This window comes from Nycticebus coucang, chromosome 12 (assembly GCF_027406575.1).
Source record: "Nycticebus coucang isolate mNycCou1 chromosome 12, mNycCou1.pri, whole genome shotgun sequence".
Taxonomy (NCBI): Eukaryota; Metazoa; Chordata; class Mammalia; order Primates; family Lorisidae; genus Nycticebus; species Nycticebus coucang.
Genome location: NC_069791.1, coordinates 100512601 through 100532032, shown reverse-complemented (window position 1 = coordinate 100532032; position 19432 = coordinate 100512601). Strand labels below are relative to the sequence as shown.

The window sequence follows — 19432 nt, the reverse complement described above, 5'->3', positions numbered from 1 at the left end:
CCTGGCCTCAAGTGATCTTTCCATATTGACCTTCTAAAGTGGTAGGAATAGAGGTGTAGCCACCTTGCCTGGCCTGTTTTTGTTCTTTTTAAAAAATTATTTATTTTATTATTATTATTTATTTATTTATTTTTTTTTTGAGTCAGAGCCTCAAGCTGTCACCCTTGGTAGAGTGCTGTGGTGTCACATCTCACAGCAACCTTCAGCTCCTGGGCTTAAGTGATTCTCTTGCCTCAGCCACCCAAGTAGCTGGGGCTACAGGCACCTGCCACAACGCCCAGCTGTTTTTTGGTTGTAGTTGTCATTGTTTGACAGGCCCAGGAAGTATTCGAACCCACCAGCTCTGATGTATGTGGCTTGCGCCCTAGCTGCTTGAGCTACAGGCGCCACCCCCTGTTTTTGTTCTTAAATCTTTACCTGCAGCTCCAGGTATTTCCTTATGATAGATTACTAGGCGTGGGGTTACTTGGTGAGGAGAATTAAATATTTAATTTTTTTTTTTTGACGCAGAGTCCCCTTTATCGCCCTTGGTAGTGGGCTTAGGCGATTCTCTTGCCTCAGCCTCCCGAGTAGCTGGGATTACAGGTGCCAGCCACAACACCTGGCTATTTTGTTGTTGCAGTTTGGCCAGGGCCGGGTTTGAACCTGCCACCCTCGGTATATGGGGCTGGCGCCCTGCTCACTGAGCCACAGGCGCCACCCTGAATAAATATTTTAAAGTTATTTTTCCTCTAATTACAGAGGTATTATAAAATCAATGAAAAAAAGAGCTTGGTCCATGTTACCAGCCATGGCAGCCTGATAGGGGTTGCCCTGTGCTTCTTGCCAACAGTATGACAGGGCAGTGGACAGGACATGCTGCCCATGGCAGTGATTTCTCCATTATCGTTGGAGAAAAGCTCTGTGTTTATTCATCCTGCTGTGCTTTGGCGGTGTCTGTGGGGGCTTGGGCTTTCCTGTGTTTCACTTCACTTTAATGGAAAGGATGTGGGGACTAGCTCACTGCAGAACGTTAGTGCTGATGCTGACGGGAGTTTGTGCCACCCATCCTGGAGTGGTTATGCTAGGGAGGTCCAGCCATGATGTCTCTGAGCTGGGTGAGGCAAAGGACAACCATGGGATCAAGGGTACGTCTGACCATGGTCAAGGAAGCTCTTGAGTGAAATGGAGGCGGCAGGGGCTGGGCTCTTGTGGAGATGTAGCTTTCAGAGTTGTGGAGCTGATGGGTGGGCTGCACTGTTGGTCCTCATCCTAAATGCACAGTAGCTGCTATTGAATATTTATTTTCTCTCCGGAACTATGCTGAGCACAGCCTGTTTTGTCCTGTGAGGGGAAACCATTAGATCCTCGTGTTGTAGTTGAGGAAACTGAGTCACAGGGGTCATGCTTATCAGGAGTGGACCTGCTGTCTGGTGTTCCACCAGCTCATTGCAGCTTGTGGTGTCAAAGGTCACACTGTCACCTTGAGAACCCTTTTTTTTTTTATTGAGACAGAGTCTCACTTTGTCACCCTTGGTAGAGTGCCTTGGCATCATAGCTCACAACAGCCTTGAACTCTTGGGCTCAAGTCATTCTCCTGCCTCAACCTCCCCAGTAGCTGGGACTATAGGCGCCCACCACAATGCCCAGCTATTTTTTTCTTTCGTTTAGAAAGCCTGGACTGGGTTTGAACCCACCAGCCCCAGAGCATGTGGCTAGTGCCCTAGCTACTGAGCTACGGGCACCCCCTTGAGAACTCATCTTGATCAGAAAGAGTCAGACTTAATTACAATTTTTGAAAAAAATGAAAGTATCACAAACTGAAAGAAAATTTGGGAGAACAGTACAAAGAACATTTTTTTCCTTGAACCCTCAGAGAAAAGCTGTCTTTCTACTGTCTCTTCTTCCCCAAATATCTTTGGGTTTATTTCCAACACAGCCATCCTTCTACACGGCTCCAGCACACCCATCAAAATGAGGGCATTACTGTTGTTCCACCTTCCACTCCTCAGGCCCCATCAATTCCCTTGCTGCTCCAATGGTGCCAGAGTCCTATGGGCTTTTAGTTGTCATGACTTTTCAGCCCCTTCAGGCGTGGAGGTGCCATGGGCTTTCTTGACTTCATAGCCATGATGCTTTGCATATAACAGGCAGTTTTTGTTTGTTTGTTTGTTTTTTGGAGATAGGGTGTTACTCTGTCACCTAGACTAGAGTGCTGTGGTGTTGTCATACTTCACAGTAGCCTTGAACTCTTGGGCTCAAGTGGTCCTCTTGCCTGAGCCTCTGGAATAGCTGAGACCACAGGTGCCTACTACAGCCAGCTAATCAGACAGTGGTTTTATAAGATGACCCTCAGGGGCTTTGTGTGGTCCTTCTCTGTGGTTCAATTCAGGATGTGTCTCCTGGGCAGGAAGAGGGTGGGTTGGTGGCATCCTGGCAGCGGGGTACCATCGTTGGTGATGTACATTCTGATGCTTGATTAAAGGGCCTCTGCGTGTTACTCTTCTCCCCTTTGCAATTTATGAATATCAGATGGGCTGGGATTTTAAAGCTATGTAAATTTCACATTCTTCATCAAACTTTTAGTTTATTCATTTATTATAATATTTAAATGTTATAATTTATTTGTATGTACTGATTTCCTGGTTTTATTCAAAGGGTTATAATCTATTACTATCATTATTTATTTTGATGCTCAAATTGTCCATGATTTGGCCAATTCCAGTGAACTCCTGTCTCTCTGGACAGTTCCCATCCTCATTGAAGGTGTCCTCTGGCACAAGAAGGTCCAGACTCATCTTGTATTTTGCTGCATTTTTTTTAGCCCTATTTACTTATTTCTCCTAGGAGCCCTGGCTCCTTTAATGGGCACAGAACTTAGAAGCCAAGATCTGGGTACTAGGAATCTTGGTTACTGTTGGTGTCACTACTCCCAGAGCTTCTTAGGAGACAGAGCTTAGGAGAGTGTGTGCCTGTGTAGTAGATGCATGTCTGCATCCAGGTTCATTTTTGTACCTGCTGTGCATGCATCAGTACGTCTAGTACTAATCTGGAGAAATTTGCCACTCATTGTTATTATTATTTTTTTTTTCTTTAGAGATACAGTCTCACTCTATTGCCCTGGGTAGAGTGCCGTGGCATCATTATAGCTCACAGCAACCTGAAACTCTTGGGCCCAAGTGATCCTCTTGCCCCAGTCTCCTGAGTAGCTGGGACTATAGGTGCCCACCACCATGCCCAGCTAGTTTTTTTCTATTTTTAATAGAGAGAGGGTCTCGCTGTTGCTCAGACCAGTCTTAAACTGCTGAGCTCAAGTAATCCACCCGCCTTGGCCCATTAGAGTGCTAGGATTACAGATGTGAGTCACCCCACCTGGCCTCATTATTGTTAATATAGTTACCCATTAGAATGATCCCCTTTTATGTAACCAATCTGCCATTGCCACTGCCCTCTCCTTTGGGTGCCCCTGTCATCCATCTATGCTACGACTCTCCACTGTGGCTGTCTGTACCCCCAACGTGGATGCTTACCTCTGGATCCTCAAACTCTGACATGGCCCTTCATCGACATGTCTGCCTTCCCAGGCTCTGTACCTCATCCTGGGCTCCTGTGGCTGAAGAACTGAGGCAGTCAGGACAGGGAGTAGGAGAGAAAAAGCTTAAATGAATGTTAGTCGTTATTGTTCTCCTACCCTGGCTTGTTAACAAATACATTGTATGGAAATAATTGCATGCTCAGCACCTGTGGCTCAGCAGCTAGGGCGCCAGCCACATACACTGGAGCTGGCAGGTTCAAATCCAGCCCGGGCCTGCCAAACAACAATGACAACTACGTCCAAAAAAAATAGCTGGGCATTATGGTGGGCACCTGTAGTCCCAGCTACTTGGGAGGCTGAGGGAAGAGAATCGCTTGAGCCCAAGAGTTTGAGGTTGCTGTGAGCTGTGACGCCACAACACTGTAACCAGGGTGACAGCTTGCAACTGTCTCAAAAAAAAAAAAAAGGGCGGCGCCTGTGGCTCAGTGAGTAGGGCGCCGGCCCCATATGCCGAGGGTGGTGGGTTCGAACCCAGCCCCGGCCAAACTGCAACAGAAAAATAGCCGGGTGTTGTGGCGCGCGCCTGTAGTCCCAGCTGCTCGGGAGGCTGAGGCAGGAGAATCGCGTAAGCCCAAGAGTTAGAGGTTGCTGTGAGCCGTGTGACGCCACGGCACTCTACCCGAGGGTGGTACCGTGAGGCTCTGTCTCTACAAAAAAAAAAAAAAAAAAAAAGAAAAGAAATAGATTGCAATTTTATCTTCTTAAAGGCAAAATAAGAAGGAAATAAAAGTGTCCCAGTTGCACTAATAAAGATGCTCATAATCTTAGTCCATTATATAATGCTTCATATATGTGATACATATAGTATTGATCCTACTTATGAAGAATGGTTATAAACACATAGACTATATTATTTGTGTACACATAGCCCCTGTGTACGCTGAACCTGATCCATTTTGGGATTCTGCTCATAGGCTGGGCGCAGTAGCTCACGCCTGTAATCCCAGCACTCTGGGAGGCCAAGGTAGGTTTGAGACCAGCCTGAGCCAGAGCGAGACCTCATCTCTAAAAATAGCCGGGCATTGTGGCAGGCGCCTGTGATCTCAGCTACTCGAGAGGCTGAGGCAAGAGGATCACTTGAACCCAAGAGTTTGAGGTTGCTGTGAGCTATGATGTCATGGTACTCTACCGAGGACAACAAAGTGAGATTCAGTCTCAAAAAAAAAGAAGAGCTTGTGCTTGTAATTATTTCCTAACGTGTAATTCCTGCAGTTGGAACAAATGGGTCACAGGGTGGAAATCGGTCTATGCTGGGGTGTTTGTTGCAAGACTATGGTCAAGGTGTGTCAGTTCACATGCCTGCGTGCACCCCATGTGCTGCCTCCTGCTCGGAGATTGCCAAGGGTTTCCCTTTGTTTCTTTTTTTCAGTTTGGCCAAAAATGGTACGTTGTGTTGTCATTTCTTTATTAGTGGGGATGGATATTGATTCGTATCTTTCTGGTCATTTATATTTAGTGGCTTGTTTGTGTTAAATGAATTTTTATTCTGTAGGAAACTCCGGGATGTTTTACAGAAGAGGCTAATAAAATTCTTCGTTGACCAGAGTAAAAAAGATGCTGAGAAATATGCAAAGTTTTTTGAAGATTATGGCTTGTTCATGAGGGAGGGCATCGTGACCACCGCGGAGCAGGAGGTCAAGGTAGGGGCTGAGTTTCTAGGCCTTTCTTCTGATCTTTGGCTTTGGGGCTGCAAAGGACGCTGGCAGAGGTGTCCCTGGACGTGGCAATAGTAAGGCTTGGAAAGAGAAGTTTGGGCCTCTTCTGGGATGCAAGTGTGTCCTGATCCTTGTTCTCAAGGTTCTATGCTCTTCACCAGAGGCACCTCCCCCTGACACCCCAGTCCTGGGAGGAAGCAGGAAGGGGTGTGCGCACTGTTTCCTCCTCATTGAGGATGTTGGGGGCCTTAGTGGGAGCCACAGAGAGATAGGCCACGCCAAGGTGTCTGACTCCTGAGGTAGGGAAGGCAAGATACTGATGTGTTTAATAAGGGGAGGTATGTGATATACCAGGGAAACATTGGGGCTAGTGGTTCTGATTGGGGCTAGTGAACTGATTCCTGAATAATGATACATTCATTCCATAAACTTTTTTTTTTTTTTAGAGACAGATTCTATGTCGCCCTGGGTAGAGTGCTGTGGCATCACTGCTCACAGCAATCTCAAACTTAAGCAATCTCAATCGCCTGGGCTTAAGCGATTCTCTTGCCTCAGCCTCCCAAGTAGCTGGGACTATAGGTGCCTGCCATAACACCCGGCTATTTTTTGGTTGGAGTTGTCATTGTTGTTTGGCAGGCCTGGACTAGATTTGAACCCGCCAGCTCCAGTGTATGTGGCTGGCGCCCTAGCCACTGAGCTACAGTCACCAAGTCCATTCCATAAACATTTTTTGGCCGTTTTTTATTTACAGGTCACAGACCTTGAGATTTATAAAATTTATTGTTTTAGGGGCAGGCATGGGGGCTTACACCTTTAATCACAACAGTTTAGGAGGCTAGGGTGGGAGGATCACTTGAGGTCAGGAGTTCAGAACAGCTTGAGCAAAAGAGAGACCCCATCTCTACTAAAAACAGAAAAATTAGCCATTTGTGTTCATGAGCACTTATAGTCTCAGCTATTTGGGAGGCTGAGGCAGGAGGATCGTTTGAGCCCAGGAGTGAAGTTGCTCCAGCCTGGATGACAAAGCAAGACTCTATCTCAAAAAAATAAAAAAATTTACTCCCTTAAATTGTAGTTTAGTGGCAGTACACTTGCAGTGTCGTTACCTCCCTGTCATCTATCTATCCCAGAACATTTCACCCATAGAAGGAGCCTCCCCACAAGCAGCCCCATGTGGCCCTGGTGTGCACTGTCTCTGGTGGGGACAGAGGGCAGCCACACCTGTGTGGTCCTGTGGAGGAGAAGGAGTGTGGGAATGGGGTGCTCAGGAAGGCTTCAGGGCTGGCTCTTCTGTTGGGCCCCCGTCCTGCTTCCTGGTTATCAGCACACCTCAGTGTTTTCCGGTACAGACTGTTTAAACTCTCCCTGGGTCCCTGTTTTCCCTCTCTCAGCTTGCTTCTGGCCACCTGGAATCCCAGTCACATCATTTGTTCCTATTTTAGTTTCAGTTTAGGCAGGCCAAGGCATCTGACTCCCTGGGTGGGGAAGATACAGTCATGTTTAACAAGGCTCTTTTTATTTTAATTATTATTTTATTTTTTTACTATTAAATCATAGCCGTGTACACTAATGCGATCATGGGGCACCATACACTGGTTTTATAGACCATTTGACACATTTTCATTACACTGGTTAACATAGCCTTCCTGGCATTTTCTTAATACTGTGTTTGAACATTTATATTCTACATTTAGTAAGTTTTACATGTACCCTTGTAAGATGCACCGTAGGTGTGATCCCACCAATCACCCTCCCTCCACCTATCCTCTCCCCTCCCAAGGGGAGGCTTTTGATACACCAGACAGACATCCCATAAGACTATACCACTGGGGCCAGTAGTTGAGTTAAACCAAACAACTGATTATTGAAAAATGATACCTTCATTTTATAAACACTTTTTGGCCATTTTTAATTTATAGGTCACATACTATACAATTTACTGTTTGGTGGGCAGGTGCTTTTAGTTGCACCTGAGTGGTGCTCAGTACATGCCAGAGACTTTCCTGAGTGCTGTGTAGATGTGTAGATACCCACTTGTGTCACGTATGTGTGTTTATTAATGAAGATCAGGGCCTACATATGTTAACGCACATCTTAGGGTGTGAACATAGACTGGGCCTTGGTGGGTTGGCCGTCAGGTCCCTGTTTTTCCCTCCCTCTGCTTGCTTCTGTCCAGCTAGAATCCCAGTCACATCATTCTCCTACCCCTGGGTGTTCTCCATGCCCTTTTCCTGTGTCCCTGCACTCCCTGGCCCTCCTCTGTGCCTGTGACTGACAGTGGCTTAGGTGAGGCAGTGTCCAGACCCCAGCTTGCTGCTGCCCCTGCATCCTTCCACGCACCTCCCATCTAAACCCAGACAGGCTCCAGGGGTCATATCTGTGTGCAGCAGACAGGGGCTTGTCCTCCTCTAAAGACTGTTCTCCAAGACCACCTCCCACCCCACCAGCCACAGCTAGTCAGCCACCATACCTGGCTGGGAGGAAGGCTGGGAAACGTGGACTTCACATGTGGGTGTCTGTGTGCCTGCTAGGGTGGGGTTCTGTTCCTGAGGATGGAGGGAAGGTGCTGGGTCCAGGGTCTGTCGGGGTGGGGTTTGGCCACTTGGGGGACATGGTATGCATAGCTCCCTGAGGGAGCCCCTGGGCCACCAAGGTAGGAGGCGCTTCCTGAGCTCCCATAGCTTCCGAGTTGGGGCCTGTGGGCAGGGCAAGGCCTGTTTCAGATACCAGCAAGGAAGAACCCACCATAGCTATCCCCAGAGCCCTGAGCCAGGCCGGAGAGGTAGGAAGCTGTCAGCTTCAGATGGCCTGTACCTAGCGGGTTGGGAGGTGTGGAAAGTGGGAGACTTAGAGTAAGCAGTGACCTGCCCTTGTCCATTGCCAGGAGGACATAGCAAAGCTGCTGCGCTACGAGTCCTCAGCACTGCCTGCTGGGCAGCTGACCAGTCTCATGGACTATGCTAGCCGCATGCGGGCTGGCACCCGCAACATCTACTACCTGTGTGCCCCCAACCGGCACCTGGCTGAGCACTCACCCTACTTCGAGGCCATGAAGCAGAAGGACATGGAGGTAGGTGAATGACGGATGGGGTGGAGTGGGATGGGCTTCCCCAGGGGTCAGGCAGCTGGCTGCCCAGGCTGGGCTCTCTGTGCTTGTCATTCCCATGGGGCCAGGTTAGAAGACAAGGCAGGCTCTGAGCTCTCTGGGGTGGGTCTTTAGCTACTCAGCTCTGTGCCTGGTGGGAAATGGCTTCACATGCCCAAGACCCAGGAGGGCCACGCAGTGGGTCAGGGTCTACAGGTACACAGGCCTAGACTGTCCGCCATCTGGTGATATTTCTCACTAAGTCACTTGTGGATTGGATTTCTCTACAAGTGTAACATTTGTACTGCTGAGGCAGCCAGAGCCTCCTTTGGACCCATCTGGGGAACTCACTGTACAGCTGAGGCCCAGGAATCCCAGTGATTCCTGTGGCGTCCTCCAGTCCCTGCACCGCACACATCCCGTCTTCTCCTGAGGGCAGAGACCTCTCCAGGCCTGACAGATGTCCCTGGATGTCCACAGGTTCTCTTTTGCTATGAGCAGTTTGATGAGCTGACCTTGCTGCACCTCCGTGAATTTGACAAGAAGAAACTGATCTCTGTGGAGACAGACATTGTTGTGGACCACTACAAGGAGGAGAAGTTTGAGGATGGGTCCCCAGGTTGGTCGCCCCAGCTTCCTTCCTGGTGTCTAGCACAGGGCCAGGGAAGGAGGGGCCTGGGAGTACAGGTGCAGCCAGGGCAGGCTGGGGGGCCTGACGTTTATTTCCCACACAGCCTCTCCTGTCATCTCCGTGATAAATGGAAAATATCTCCCTGTTTCCATATTAATGGGAAATAACCTCCACATCTCCAATGTGGCATCTTGTGGGGTTGACTAAGCTTCCTGAGGGACTCAGAATTGTTTTTTTAAGCCCTAACAAAATTATATGGGCCTGACGCAGCCAGACTTGTCCTTCCTGAGGTTTTATGAAGGTAGTGTCTGTGTCTGTCATGGCAGGTGGGGAGGAGGTGGAAGAGCTGGCAGAACACACCACGTGGGACCCTGAGGGAGCCTGAGGAACAGGGACGGTGGGGAGGGCCCTGAGCTCACCCCTGCCTGCTCTTCTGCAGCCAGTGACTGCCTGTCAGAGAAGGAGACGGAGGAGCTGATGGCCTGGATGAGAAATGCGCTGGGGTCACGTGTCACAAACGTGAAGGTGAGGCCTTCCGGGAGAGGGCTGCTAGCTGGCTGTGGGTTGCCATCTTCTAGTTCCTGGCCTGGTGGGTGCCCACCCTGTAGTGGTATATACTTGTGATATAAGGTGGAGACCCCAGGGGTCCCTGGCCCTACACAAACATCATGTGCTACCCAGGGGTGCTGCTGAGGCAGGGCCTCCCTGTTTCCTTTGATATGGAGCATGTGGAAGCTGAGAAGTTGGAAGGAGAGCAGCTGCAGGCCAGGTAGGCGGGTAGGAACAGAGAAGGTACCTAGCGGGCCACCCTGGGGCCATTCTGGTCCAGGCCCTGTGGGAGCTGTGGTGGCTGAGGACGTGGTCCTTCTGAAGAAGGGACATTCCACCCCAGCACTCAGGAGTTCACGTTCTCACCTGGGATGTTGGTGGGGGGTTCTGGAGGGCTAAGACCATGCCAATCTAGCTCAGTTAGAAGAAACAGGTGTCCCATGTGGGGCTACTAGCTCAGGCACACATGTAGAAGTGGCCCCAAGGGAGAGGCAGAGTGTCAAGTAAACTGAAAAGAGAGGAGGATGGATGTGGGTGGGTCCCTGAGGTGGCAGGGACTTGGGAGACAAGGGAGCACTGGGTGAGAGCAGGAATCCTGTGCAGCCAGCTTCAGGAGACAGGATGTGCAGATGGGACCTCCCAGCGTCACAGTTCTGTAGCTTTACCTTACCAGTGCTCACTCACTGAGCCTCAGGTCACCTTTGAAGCAGGTCAGACTGTTGTCCCCAGCCTACCTGAGACCAGACGGGTAGACTTCTGGGAGGCTGGATTTGAGCCAGGCTCCTAGAGTCAGGAGGCCCAGGTCCCACAGGTCGGTGTAGGGGCAGCTGGCTGGGAATGCTCTGTGGGCCAAGGTAGATTTGCTAAAAACATTGGAGGAGGGTGCAGGAATGAGGCTTCTGGAAGAGCATTCAGGCTGTCCTAAGGGACAGGTTGAGGGAAAATAAGAGACCTCAGAGAAGGACCTGGCCCAAGGCTGGGCCTATGACCAGTGCTGGGGAACCTAGGAGACATGTGTAGACTTGGCAGGGAAACTGGAGGACCATGGTGAAAATGGCAGGCAAAGCATTTGGTGCTGAGAAGGCAACTGGTGGCTTTGGGATGAGGAAGGAGCCACCCACAGGTTCTGCAGCAGCTTCGTGTGGAGTTAGCAGCTCAGGGCTCCTCCTACCAGTGGACCACTGGTGACGCTGTGAGGTCCCAGGTCTGAGGGCCTGCCCTGAGACCTGCCTCCTTCTGCCATGGGGTCTGGGGCAGCTTCCCTAGGCTAAGCCCTGCCAGTCCTAGTCCCCTTACTTTGGGAATCTTTCCCATCCTTACATTCCCCCTTTCTACCAGTGCCCCCTTACCACTGGGGTGCCTTCATCTCCAGCCCCCGAACTTTGCTTGCAGGTGACTCTGCGACTAGACACCCACCCTGCCATGGTCACGGTGTTGGAGATGGGGGCTGCCCGGCACTTCCTGCGTATGCAGCAGCTGGCCAGGACCCAGGAGGAGCGAGCTCAGCTCCTACAGCCCACTCTGGAGATCAACCCCAGGTGAGGCTGGGGCTCTAGTGCTTCTGGTCCCTGCCTACCTGCCAGGGCATTCTTCAGAATCATATGAGAATGTGGGCCCCTTTATCACAAAATGTAACATGTAAGAAATGTGCGTGAAGCTTCTGCACAACTGGATGACTATTTATGAAGAGAATACTTGTGTAGTTCAAGTTTAAACTATACCCATGTGAAGTTTTGTTTTGTTTTTCTTTGAGGCAGAATCTCACTTTGTTACCTAGGCTAGAGTGTTGTGGCATCCTAGCTCACAGCAACCTCAGACTCCTGGGCTCAAGTGATCTTCCTGCCTCAGCCTCCCCAGTGGCCTGAACTATAGGTGCCCACCACAGTAGCCGGCTCATTTTTCTATTTTTACTAGAGACGAGGTCTTGCTTTTGCCCAGGCTGGTCTTGAACTCCTAAGCTCAGGGAATCTTCCTGCCTCAGCCTCCCAGAGTGCTAGTATTACAGGTGGGAGCCACCGTGCCTGGCCAATTTTTACCATTGTTATGAGTGAAAAATTATCTACTATTCTAAGATAGTAGAGTGCTGTGGCATCATAGCTTACAGTAATCTCAAACTCCTGGGCTTAAGTGATTCTCTTGCCTCAGCCTCCCAGTAGCTGGGACTAGAGGTGCCTACCACAACATCTGGCTATTTTTTTTTTTTTTGTAGAGACGAGTTTCACTTTATCACCCTGGGTAGAGTGCTGTGGCGTCACACAACTCACAGCAACCTCCAACTCCTCGGCTTGGGCAATTCTCTTGCCGCAGCCTCCCGAGTAGCTGGGACTACAGGTGCCTGCCACAACGCCTGCCTGTTTTTTCGTTGCAGTTTAGCCAGGGTCGAATTTGAACCTGCCACCCTCAGTATATAGGGCCATTGCCCTACTCACTGAGCCACAGGCGCCACCCGTCCGGCTATTTTTTTGTTACAGTTGGCCCCAGCTGGGTTCGAACTCGCCAGCCTCAGTGTATGTGGCTGGCACCGTAACCACTGTGCTACAGGTACCGAGCCTGATTTATTTTTCTTATGAGTAAGGTTAAAGACTAGCTGGTATGTTTTTCCTATGCAGTAAATTATGAGGTCAAAATGTATCATTCTGTTCCTTTTGGCTTCTTGGTTTGTACTTTGCTTGGAATCGCTTTCCCCTTCTTATATGAAACATTTCTTCCCTGTTTCTTTATAGTAAGCTATTAATTTTACATTTAAATTTGATCCCTCTGGAGTTTTTTTTTTTTTTTTTTGGTACAAGTAATGAGGTAGGAATCAAACTTATTTGTTTTCTAGATGACTTAGTGGTTATCGTGACATTGTAACTGAATAATCTGTCTTCTCACTCTAAGTGAAATGCCCATCTTTATCAGATACTAAATTTCTATATGTATTTATATCTATTTCCATATTTTTCACTTTGTGACACTGAGCTGTTCACCTTCTCACTTTCAGAACTAAATTATATAACATGTTTCAACATCTGGGATTTTCTCTCCTTTCTTTTCTTTGGCATTCTTTTCTGTATAAATTTTATTTTATTTTCATTTATTCATTTTTTTTTTTTTTTGAGACAGACTCACTATGTCACCCTCGGTAGAGTGCTGTGGCATCACAGCTCACAGCAACCTCAAACTCTTAGGCTTCAGCGATGCTCTTGCCTCAGCCTCCTGAGTAGCTGGGACTACAGGCGCCTGCCACAAAGCCCAGCTATTTTTTTGTTGCAGTTGTTATTGTTGTTTTAGCAGGCCCGAGCCAAGTTCGAACCTACCAGCCTCAGTGTATGTGGCCAGTGCTATAACCACTGTGCTGGTGCCAAGCCTCTATATAAATTTTAGATTGTTTAGATACAAAAGAAATTTTTTAGTATTATCTATTAACATATAGGAATTATTAGATTTATGGACTAATTCAGGGAAAGTTTCACCATTGTTATTCATAGTCTACTTATCTAAACCAGTGCATGTCTTCATGCAGTTAACTCTTCTCCTTTGGCCCTTTATGATGTTTTAGTGTATCTTAATTTTAGTGTTCGGCTACCTCAGTGCATTTTCAAATGAAACTTTTGACTGATTTTCTCTGGCTTTCTGGGCATATAATAAAATTAAATGTGCATGCTCATTTATATCTTACTTTTCTATACTCAATAGTCTTATTGCACTTTTTAAAATGTTCTGATACACCCAACATTTCAGAAAGGTAAGTGGGACACTGGGAAGAGGCCCCTGTGCTGGGTGGGTGGTACTCAGTCTTATGCCAGCTTCTCTGGTGGCTTCTGTGTTGCAGGCACACTCTGATCAAGAAGCTCAGCCAGCTAAGGGAGAGTGAGCCTGACCTGGCCCAGCTGCTTGTGGATCAGGTAAGAGGAGCCAGCTCCAGGCTCATGAGAACCTGGGAGACTCTAGAGATGGGCCACCATCAGACGGACCCAGGCCGTACTGCCAGTTCTGGGAGCCTGCGTCTACCTTTGAGGTGGAACAGTGCCATTTCCTTTAAACTATTTTAAAAAGGAAAAGCTCTCCTCCCATCTTTCCTTGCATTTTGAGTCCCCTGCCTTCCTAACATGGTTTCTACCCCTGCCTTTCAGATATATGAGAATGCCATGATAACAGCTGGGCTTGTGGATGACCCCAGACCAATGGTAGGCCGCCTGAATGACCTTCTCGTCAAGGCCCTAGAGAAACGCTGATGGACAAGGGGGCTGGTCCTGAGTATGGCAGAGCTGTGGGCCTCAGCCTGGGAAGTGTCTTCCAGGCAGGAGGAAGGACAGATACCACAGATGAGAGCCTTGATCTTTATTTACCTTAATTAAAGGGTATTTCTTAATCTACATGTTAGACTTTTTGTCCAGACTCTGAGAAGGCAGGTTGCTGTGGTGGTACACAGGTTCCTTTTTGTACAATCACTTGTGAGTGCACGTGCCATGCTTGGTGTCACCAACCTTCTCCAGGAGCTATGAGGTTACATCAGGCTCACTTCAGTGTCACCTCCACTGGGTAGTGGTCACTGATGGCTTGGGCCTGGGGGGAAACATACAGCAGGTGCAGGGACACCCAGGCATTAGTGTCCAGATTCCCTGAGGGCAACAGAATCCCTGATGGAATCCAGGTCATGTGGCTCCTGGACCCACATGCCTCACTTCCAGGCCTGCCTGGGAACAGCTGGTAGGACTCTTTCTAGTCACAGCTTAAAACTATGCTGCCTGAAGCCCATCAGGGTTTCAGGGAAAGGCCAGGCCCATCTTGTGTGGAAAAGCAGTAGGTATGGGAGGGAAGGACACATACCAGCTGGTCACTCAGGCCATAAGCAGCCTGGAAGTCAAAGGGAGCAGCTGAGTCCGGAACAATGGCGCCTTGGAGCTGAGTTCCTGAGACCACAATCCTACAGTGTTGGGATGAGGGAGGTTTCCCTTTCACTAGCTGGCCTGGCTCTGGGCCCATCCAGCTCTCCCTGGGGTCATCACAGTCCTCACTGTGGTGCCCCAGCTCCAGCCTGTTCCTACAAGCTGAGCTGAGTGAAGGCACCTCCCCCGCGAGCAGCAGCTGAACCAGCACAGATCTGTGGTGCCCAGAACTGCACACCCCTAGCCTGTACACCTGAGGCTATTCAGAGACAAAAAGACCACCTGAAAACCCAGGTTTCTGCCTCTCCTTTTAACCGTAAACATGCTTTTCCAAAAAACTAAGAAATGTGGCCCTTTTTACTGCATTTTCTAAGTGGATTGACTAATTCTCAATCTTGGCCATTTTTGAAGCTGACCTGTAAGTCAAGGTTGCTCATGGGGGGCTGGGCGCTGTGGCTTATGCCCGTAATCCCAGCACTCTTAAGAGGCCAAGATAGGCAGATTGCCTGAGCTAGAGCAAGACCCTGTCTCTTAAAAAAAAAATAGCCAGGCATTGTGACGGGTGCCTGTGGTCCCAGCTACTCGGGAGGCTAAAGCGAGAGAATCGCTTGAGCCCAAGAGTTTGAGGTTGCTATAAGCTGTGATGCTGTGGCACTGTACCAGGGGTGACAAAATAAGACTCTGTCTCAAAATAAATAAATAAATAAAGTTGCTCATGGGGGCACCTTTTATGTCTACCCAAGCCCAAAAGCCCCTGAACAGGCTCTGCCCTGCTCACCTGTCATAGGCACAGTGTGTGGAAGTAGTCGTGGTATCAGCTGAGTCAGGAATCAGCCACTGGAAGGCAGAGTGCATACGCAGGCGGATGGATGGCCACTGGGAGGGGTTCACATAGCTGCACCCCGCATTGAAGTCACCCATCAACATGATGTCCTATCAAGAACACACGCCAATTGGCCCAGGGACAAATAAAGGCCCCTGAATCCACTGCCCCCAGGAGAGCCTCACCTTCATGTCCCACTTCTGCCTGACATCCAGATAGACGTCATAGAGAGCATCAATCTCAGCCACTGCATCTGTGGGGGCTGCGTGCAGGGGCACAATGGCAAATTCCCTGACCTCTGAGGAGACAGTGGTTATACTAAGCACATAGCATGCAGAACCCTTTTGGAGTGAGTTGCCCCGAGGGTGTATTGGCCCCACACTCCTACAGGCCAGGCTCATTCATGCTGTTGGGGCGGGATAAAGAAGGAACGACAGTCCCAGGGAGTGGACATTTTCCTACAGAACATAAAACCTGAGCACTAGGGCTAGGGGGCAGCATGTGACAAGCTTTCCAGGTATCCTGGGGAGGGGCTGGGGCTGTCTTGGCTGGGGCAGGGCTGAGGACCCAGGTAGCAGCACTCGCCTGTGAATGGGGAGGAGAACTTGACAATGGCTGGCTCTCGGCTAAAGGTGTCATTCCCACAGGGCTCGCAGCCATCATCGTAATAGTAGCTGTCCAGTACAGACACCCGATCAGGCCTGTAGGAAGACCAGGTGGGAGGAGTGGCCTTGAGCTGGGGAGCTGCCCCCTTCTACATGGCACCTGAGGCTGGGCCTGCCTTCTGAGCCCTGGGCCGCAGGAGGAGCTGAGGGCCTGGAGCTCCACCATGTTCTGCCTGCCTGTGAAAGGCACCCAACAGCTGGCCAGTGCTTACCCCACAGGGTCTGAGATGTCTAACCTGGACTCTGCACTAGCCTTGGGTTCTTGTGCCTTATGGCAAATTGCTTCCCCAAGCCTGCTGGGGTCCCCACCCCCTGTGAGGGAGGGATTCCTGGGCTCTAAACCACCCTTCTGTCAGTGCCTGCTGAGGTACAGTCACGGGCCTGTCTCACACCTTTTGGTCCTTGCTGTCATGGACTGGGTGGACTCAGGGCTTCACCTGTACACGAAGAGGTAGCGCTCCTTGTAGCTGCTGCGTCCCAGCGGCTCACTGACTACATAGCGGTAGGTGTCTGGTGCATCCCTGGGTTGATGAAAGAAGGTTCCAGTCAGGGGGCCATATAGGGAATCTCTGGCTGCTAAAGACAGGGCTCTGCCCACATAACTGCGTAAGGGAGGCCATGCCCAGGACGAGGTCCTTGCCACCCCCAAGACCCCTCGCTGTCACCCACTGATTGAGTTCATCCAGCAGCTTCCCCACGGCTGTCAGGTGGCTGTCTCTGACCTCCTGGACCAGGGCAATGTCATAGCGACTCAGGATCTGGGGGGGTGGAGCCACAGTTCTGAGCTGGCTGTGGTGACCTTGAGTGCATCCAGCCCTGCCTGCCTGGAACCGCCTGCAGGCACCAGCAGGGGCTGCAGCTGCTGCTCCCAGGCATTTTCCCACCTGTTTGCCTGTAGCCTTGTGCTCTGGCCTGGACTCCCGCTGCCAATCATTGTTAATACAGCCATGACAAGGACACTGGGCTGGCAGTTAGGTCTCAGCCCCTAACTGATAAGGCTAAGACCAGAGGTGCTTGATGCCCCAACAAACCTGTGGCTCCACAAGGCTGGTCCTGCCCATAAGCACAGGACCCATTATCCCTTCCAGGGTTCCTTTACCCTCAGGGACGTAGCCACCCTGGACTTACCTGCACAATGTATTTGGAGAGAGTGGCATTGGACATCTTGGTTTCCCCGAAAGTCCGGATGTTGAAGGCTGCAATTCTCAGAGACAGGGCCACCTGTAGCAGGCCGGCCAAGGCCAGCAGTGCTCCCAGCAGCCTCACCTGCTCCATCCTGGGAAAATGAAGGTTAGAGACTTGTAGGGAGACATCATCTCCTGCCACAGCACCCCAACCTCCCTGGAGCCACTGGTCACCTTAACAGGCTGGGCTAGAATGCAGGCCAGGGAGATCTGTTTACACAAAATTCAGAGAGCCAGGCACCTAGTGCCAAGCAGAGGATCCTAGGTCTTCTCACTCCTTCACCCACCAGAAAATTAGCCCCTGTGAGGGACACCAGAGCCCACTGGTACCCATGTTGACTGGAATAGACCCCTCACTGTTTGAGGGCATGCAGCTCTGAACCCAGCCCCCACAGCTCTGCGACTCACTATCACCCAGAAAGACCAGACTTGGGGCCTGGTGCTCACCTGAGGTGACGATGATGATCTCCACAGAGATGACAGAATTCCAAATTTCTTTTATGGCTATTTTCTCCTTTTATAAGAAAAAATAAGAAAAAGTACTCTACAAAAGGACGTGTCTAAAGACAACAGCTGTGAAGTCCTGACAGCCGTGGGCACAGGGTCCTTCACTGGCAGTGTGTGTTCCACTCCGGGTTTTAAAGGTAGGTGGCTGGCCCTTCCCTAGGACACGTGTGCAGCTGAGGGTGTCTGTGTGACTTCCATGCAGATAGGTGGCTGACACGTGCTTATTTCTACAGGCATAGGCTCCTTGCTACAGTAAAAACGGCATCTGATAATTCATGTTGGCACTTGGGGTTTTTGTGTGTAATTTTTTTTTTTTTTTCTGAGATAAGGTCTCACTTTGTCACCCAGGCTGGAGTGCAGTGGCATCATCATAGCTCACATGCAACCTCTAATTCCTGGACTCAAGGAGTCCTTCTGCCTCAAGCTCCCTAGGACCCAGGACTACAGGGGCCCCCACTGCCAACTCGGGCAATTATTTCTATTTTTAGTAGAGACAAGGTCTTTCTTGCTCAGGTTAATCTCAAATTCCTGAGCTCAAGTGATCTACCTGCCTTGGCCCTCAGACTGCTAGGATTACAGGTGTGATCCAGCTTTTACTTTTTTTTTTTTTTTTTTGAGACAGAGTTTTCACCCTGGGTAGAGTGCTGTGACATCACAGCTCACAGCAATCTCCAACTCTTAGGCTTAAGTGATTCTCTTGCCTCAGCCTCCCAAGTAGCTGGGACTACAGGCGCCTGCCACAATGCTCGGCTATTTTTTGTTGTAGTTGTCATTATTAGTTGGCAGGCCCAGGCTGGATTCTAACCAGCCAGCGCCGGTGTATGGGGCTAGCGCCCTAGCCGCTTGAGCTACAGGCCCTGAGCCTTTCACTTGGTTTTGAAACATCTATTGAAAGGGCCAGAGGTTCCTGCGTCCTTCACACATACAGCCCCACCCCCACCATAACCCCAGTCTCTTGACAAGGGATGGATATAGCCAGTGTCTGGGGAACAATGGAGCCAGGCTACCTATGCTGGTCTGAAGGCCCCGAGGTCACCCGGAACGAGCTGCACATTGCAATTGGAACCCTGTGGTAGCCAAGGACCCTACATCAACCCTCACTCCTGCTTCCCTACTGCATTAGCCATGATATTCAGGCAACTCAGCAAGAAGCCTGGGACCCTGGACAGAGGGCATTGCCTCTTGCATCAGGGCTGCCTGGCCTGTGGGTCCACTGACCACAGGGCCAGGAAGGGTGGGAGTGCAAGGCACACCCCAAGTTGCTGGACAGCAGGGAGTTTTCTTGTGCTGGACAACAGACTGTGTTTAAGCCCAGATGACCCCAAGTGACCAGTTCCCAAGGGTGGGCCGCCAATTAGAAGTTAGGCCAGGACTTGGGTCCAATAATTTCTTTTTGAAATCCTTTAGTTTCTCATTTATATTCATTTCCTGAGGCTCCTGCTTCAACCACCGTAAACTTGGTGGCTCAAAACATTAGGAATTGATGCTCTCACAGTTCTGGAGGCCAGATGGTTGAATTTGAGGTGTCAGCAGGGTCATGGGCACTCCAGAGGCCACAGGATCCTTCCCTGTCTTCTAGTTTCTGATGGTTGCAGGCAATCCTTGGATTGTGGTGTGTCACTGTGTCTGCCATGTGGTCACATGGTCTCCTCTGTCACCTCTCCTCTGCTGCCTCTTATACATGTGCCTGCCTTTAAGTTCCTCCTAGGTGATGGGACCATCCTTAATCGTGTCTACCAAGTCTATTTTGCTATTTTGAATTAACATGCAGAGGTCCTAGGAATGGGGACACATTTTCTGGGGTGGCATTATTTAGCTCCCCACCCCATCCCAGGGGCTTTGCCCATTTGGAGGGGCTGTGGTGCTGGCTTTCTATGGACAACACTGC

At 50.0% G+C, this 19432-nt stretch overlaps 2 protein-coding genes across 5 annotated transcripts in view; one reads left to right on the top strand and one right to left on the bottom strand.

Annotated features, from left to right (window-relative positions):
* Positions 1–13852, top strand: part of TRAP1 (TNF receptor associated protein 1) — a 52723-nt gene extending 38871 nt beyond the window's left edge. The window contains exons 12-18 of the mRNA XM_053555341.1: positions 5067–5214; positions 8114–8299; positions 8795–8933; positions 9385–9470; positions 10887–11032; positions 13309–13381; positions 13610–13852. Coding sequence (XP_053411316.1) covers positions 5067–5214; positions 8114–8299; positions 8795–8933; positions 9385–9470; positions 10887–11032; positions 13309–13381; positions 13610–13711 — 880 coding nt within the window. The 3' untranslated portion in view covers positions 13712–13852. The remainder of the gene's footprint in view (positions 1–5066; positions 5215–8113; positions 8300–8794; positions 8934–9384; positions 9471–10886; positions 11033–13308; positions 13382–13609) is intronic.
* Positions 13853–13913: 61 nt separating this feature from the next.
* Positions 13914–17802, bottom strand: DNASE1 (deoxyribonuclease 1). Of its 4 annotated transcripts, XM_053555343.1 has the most exons (9): positions 17485–17802; positions 16982–17129; positions 16523–16611; positions 16291–16374; positions 15774–15889; positions 15374–15486; positions 15144–15298; positions 14307–14403; positions 13914–14042 (listed from the first exon to the last, which is right to left on the bottom strand). In XM_053555343.1, the coding sequence occupies exons 2-9, from the start codon at positions 17126–17128 to the stop codon at positions 13995–13997; spliced, it is 849 nt and encodes a 282-aa protein (XP_053411318.1). In that variant the 5' UTR covers position 17129; positions 17485–17802; the 3' UTR covers positions 13914–13994. The 4 variants fall into 4 exon arrangements, with proteins under 4 accessions (XP_053411318.1, XP_053411320.1, XP_053411319.1 ...); XM_053555345.1 differs by lacking the exon at positions 16523–16611; XM_053555344.1 differs by lacking the exon at positions 14307–14403 and having other exon boundaries at positions 13923–14042.
* Between the last annotated feature and the right edge of the window lie 1630 nt (positions 17803–19432).

Coding starts and splice junctions, on each gene's coding strand:
- DNASE1 (XM_053555342.1), bottom strand. CDS start 17,128: ATGGAGCAGGTGAGGCTGCTGGGAGCACTGCTGGCCTTGGCCGGCCTG. Junction 15,487..15,773: donor GTTCTCCTCCCCATTCACAG/GCGAGTGCTGCT, acceptor CTGTCTCCTCAG/AGGTCAGGGAATTTGCCATT. Junction 14,404..15,143: donor ACACACTGTGCCTATGACAG/GTGAGCAGGGCA, acceptor CCAACACTGTAG/GATTGTGGTCTCAGGAACTC.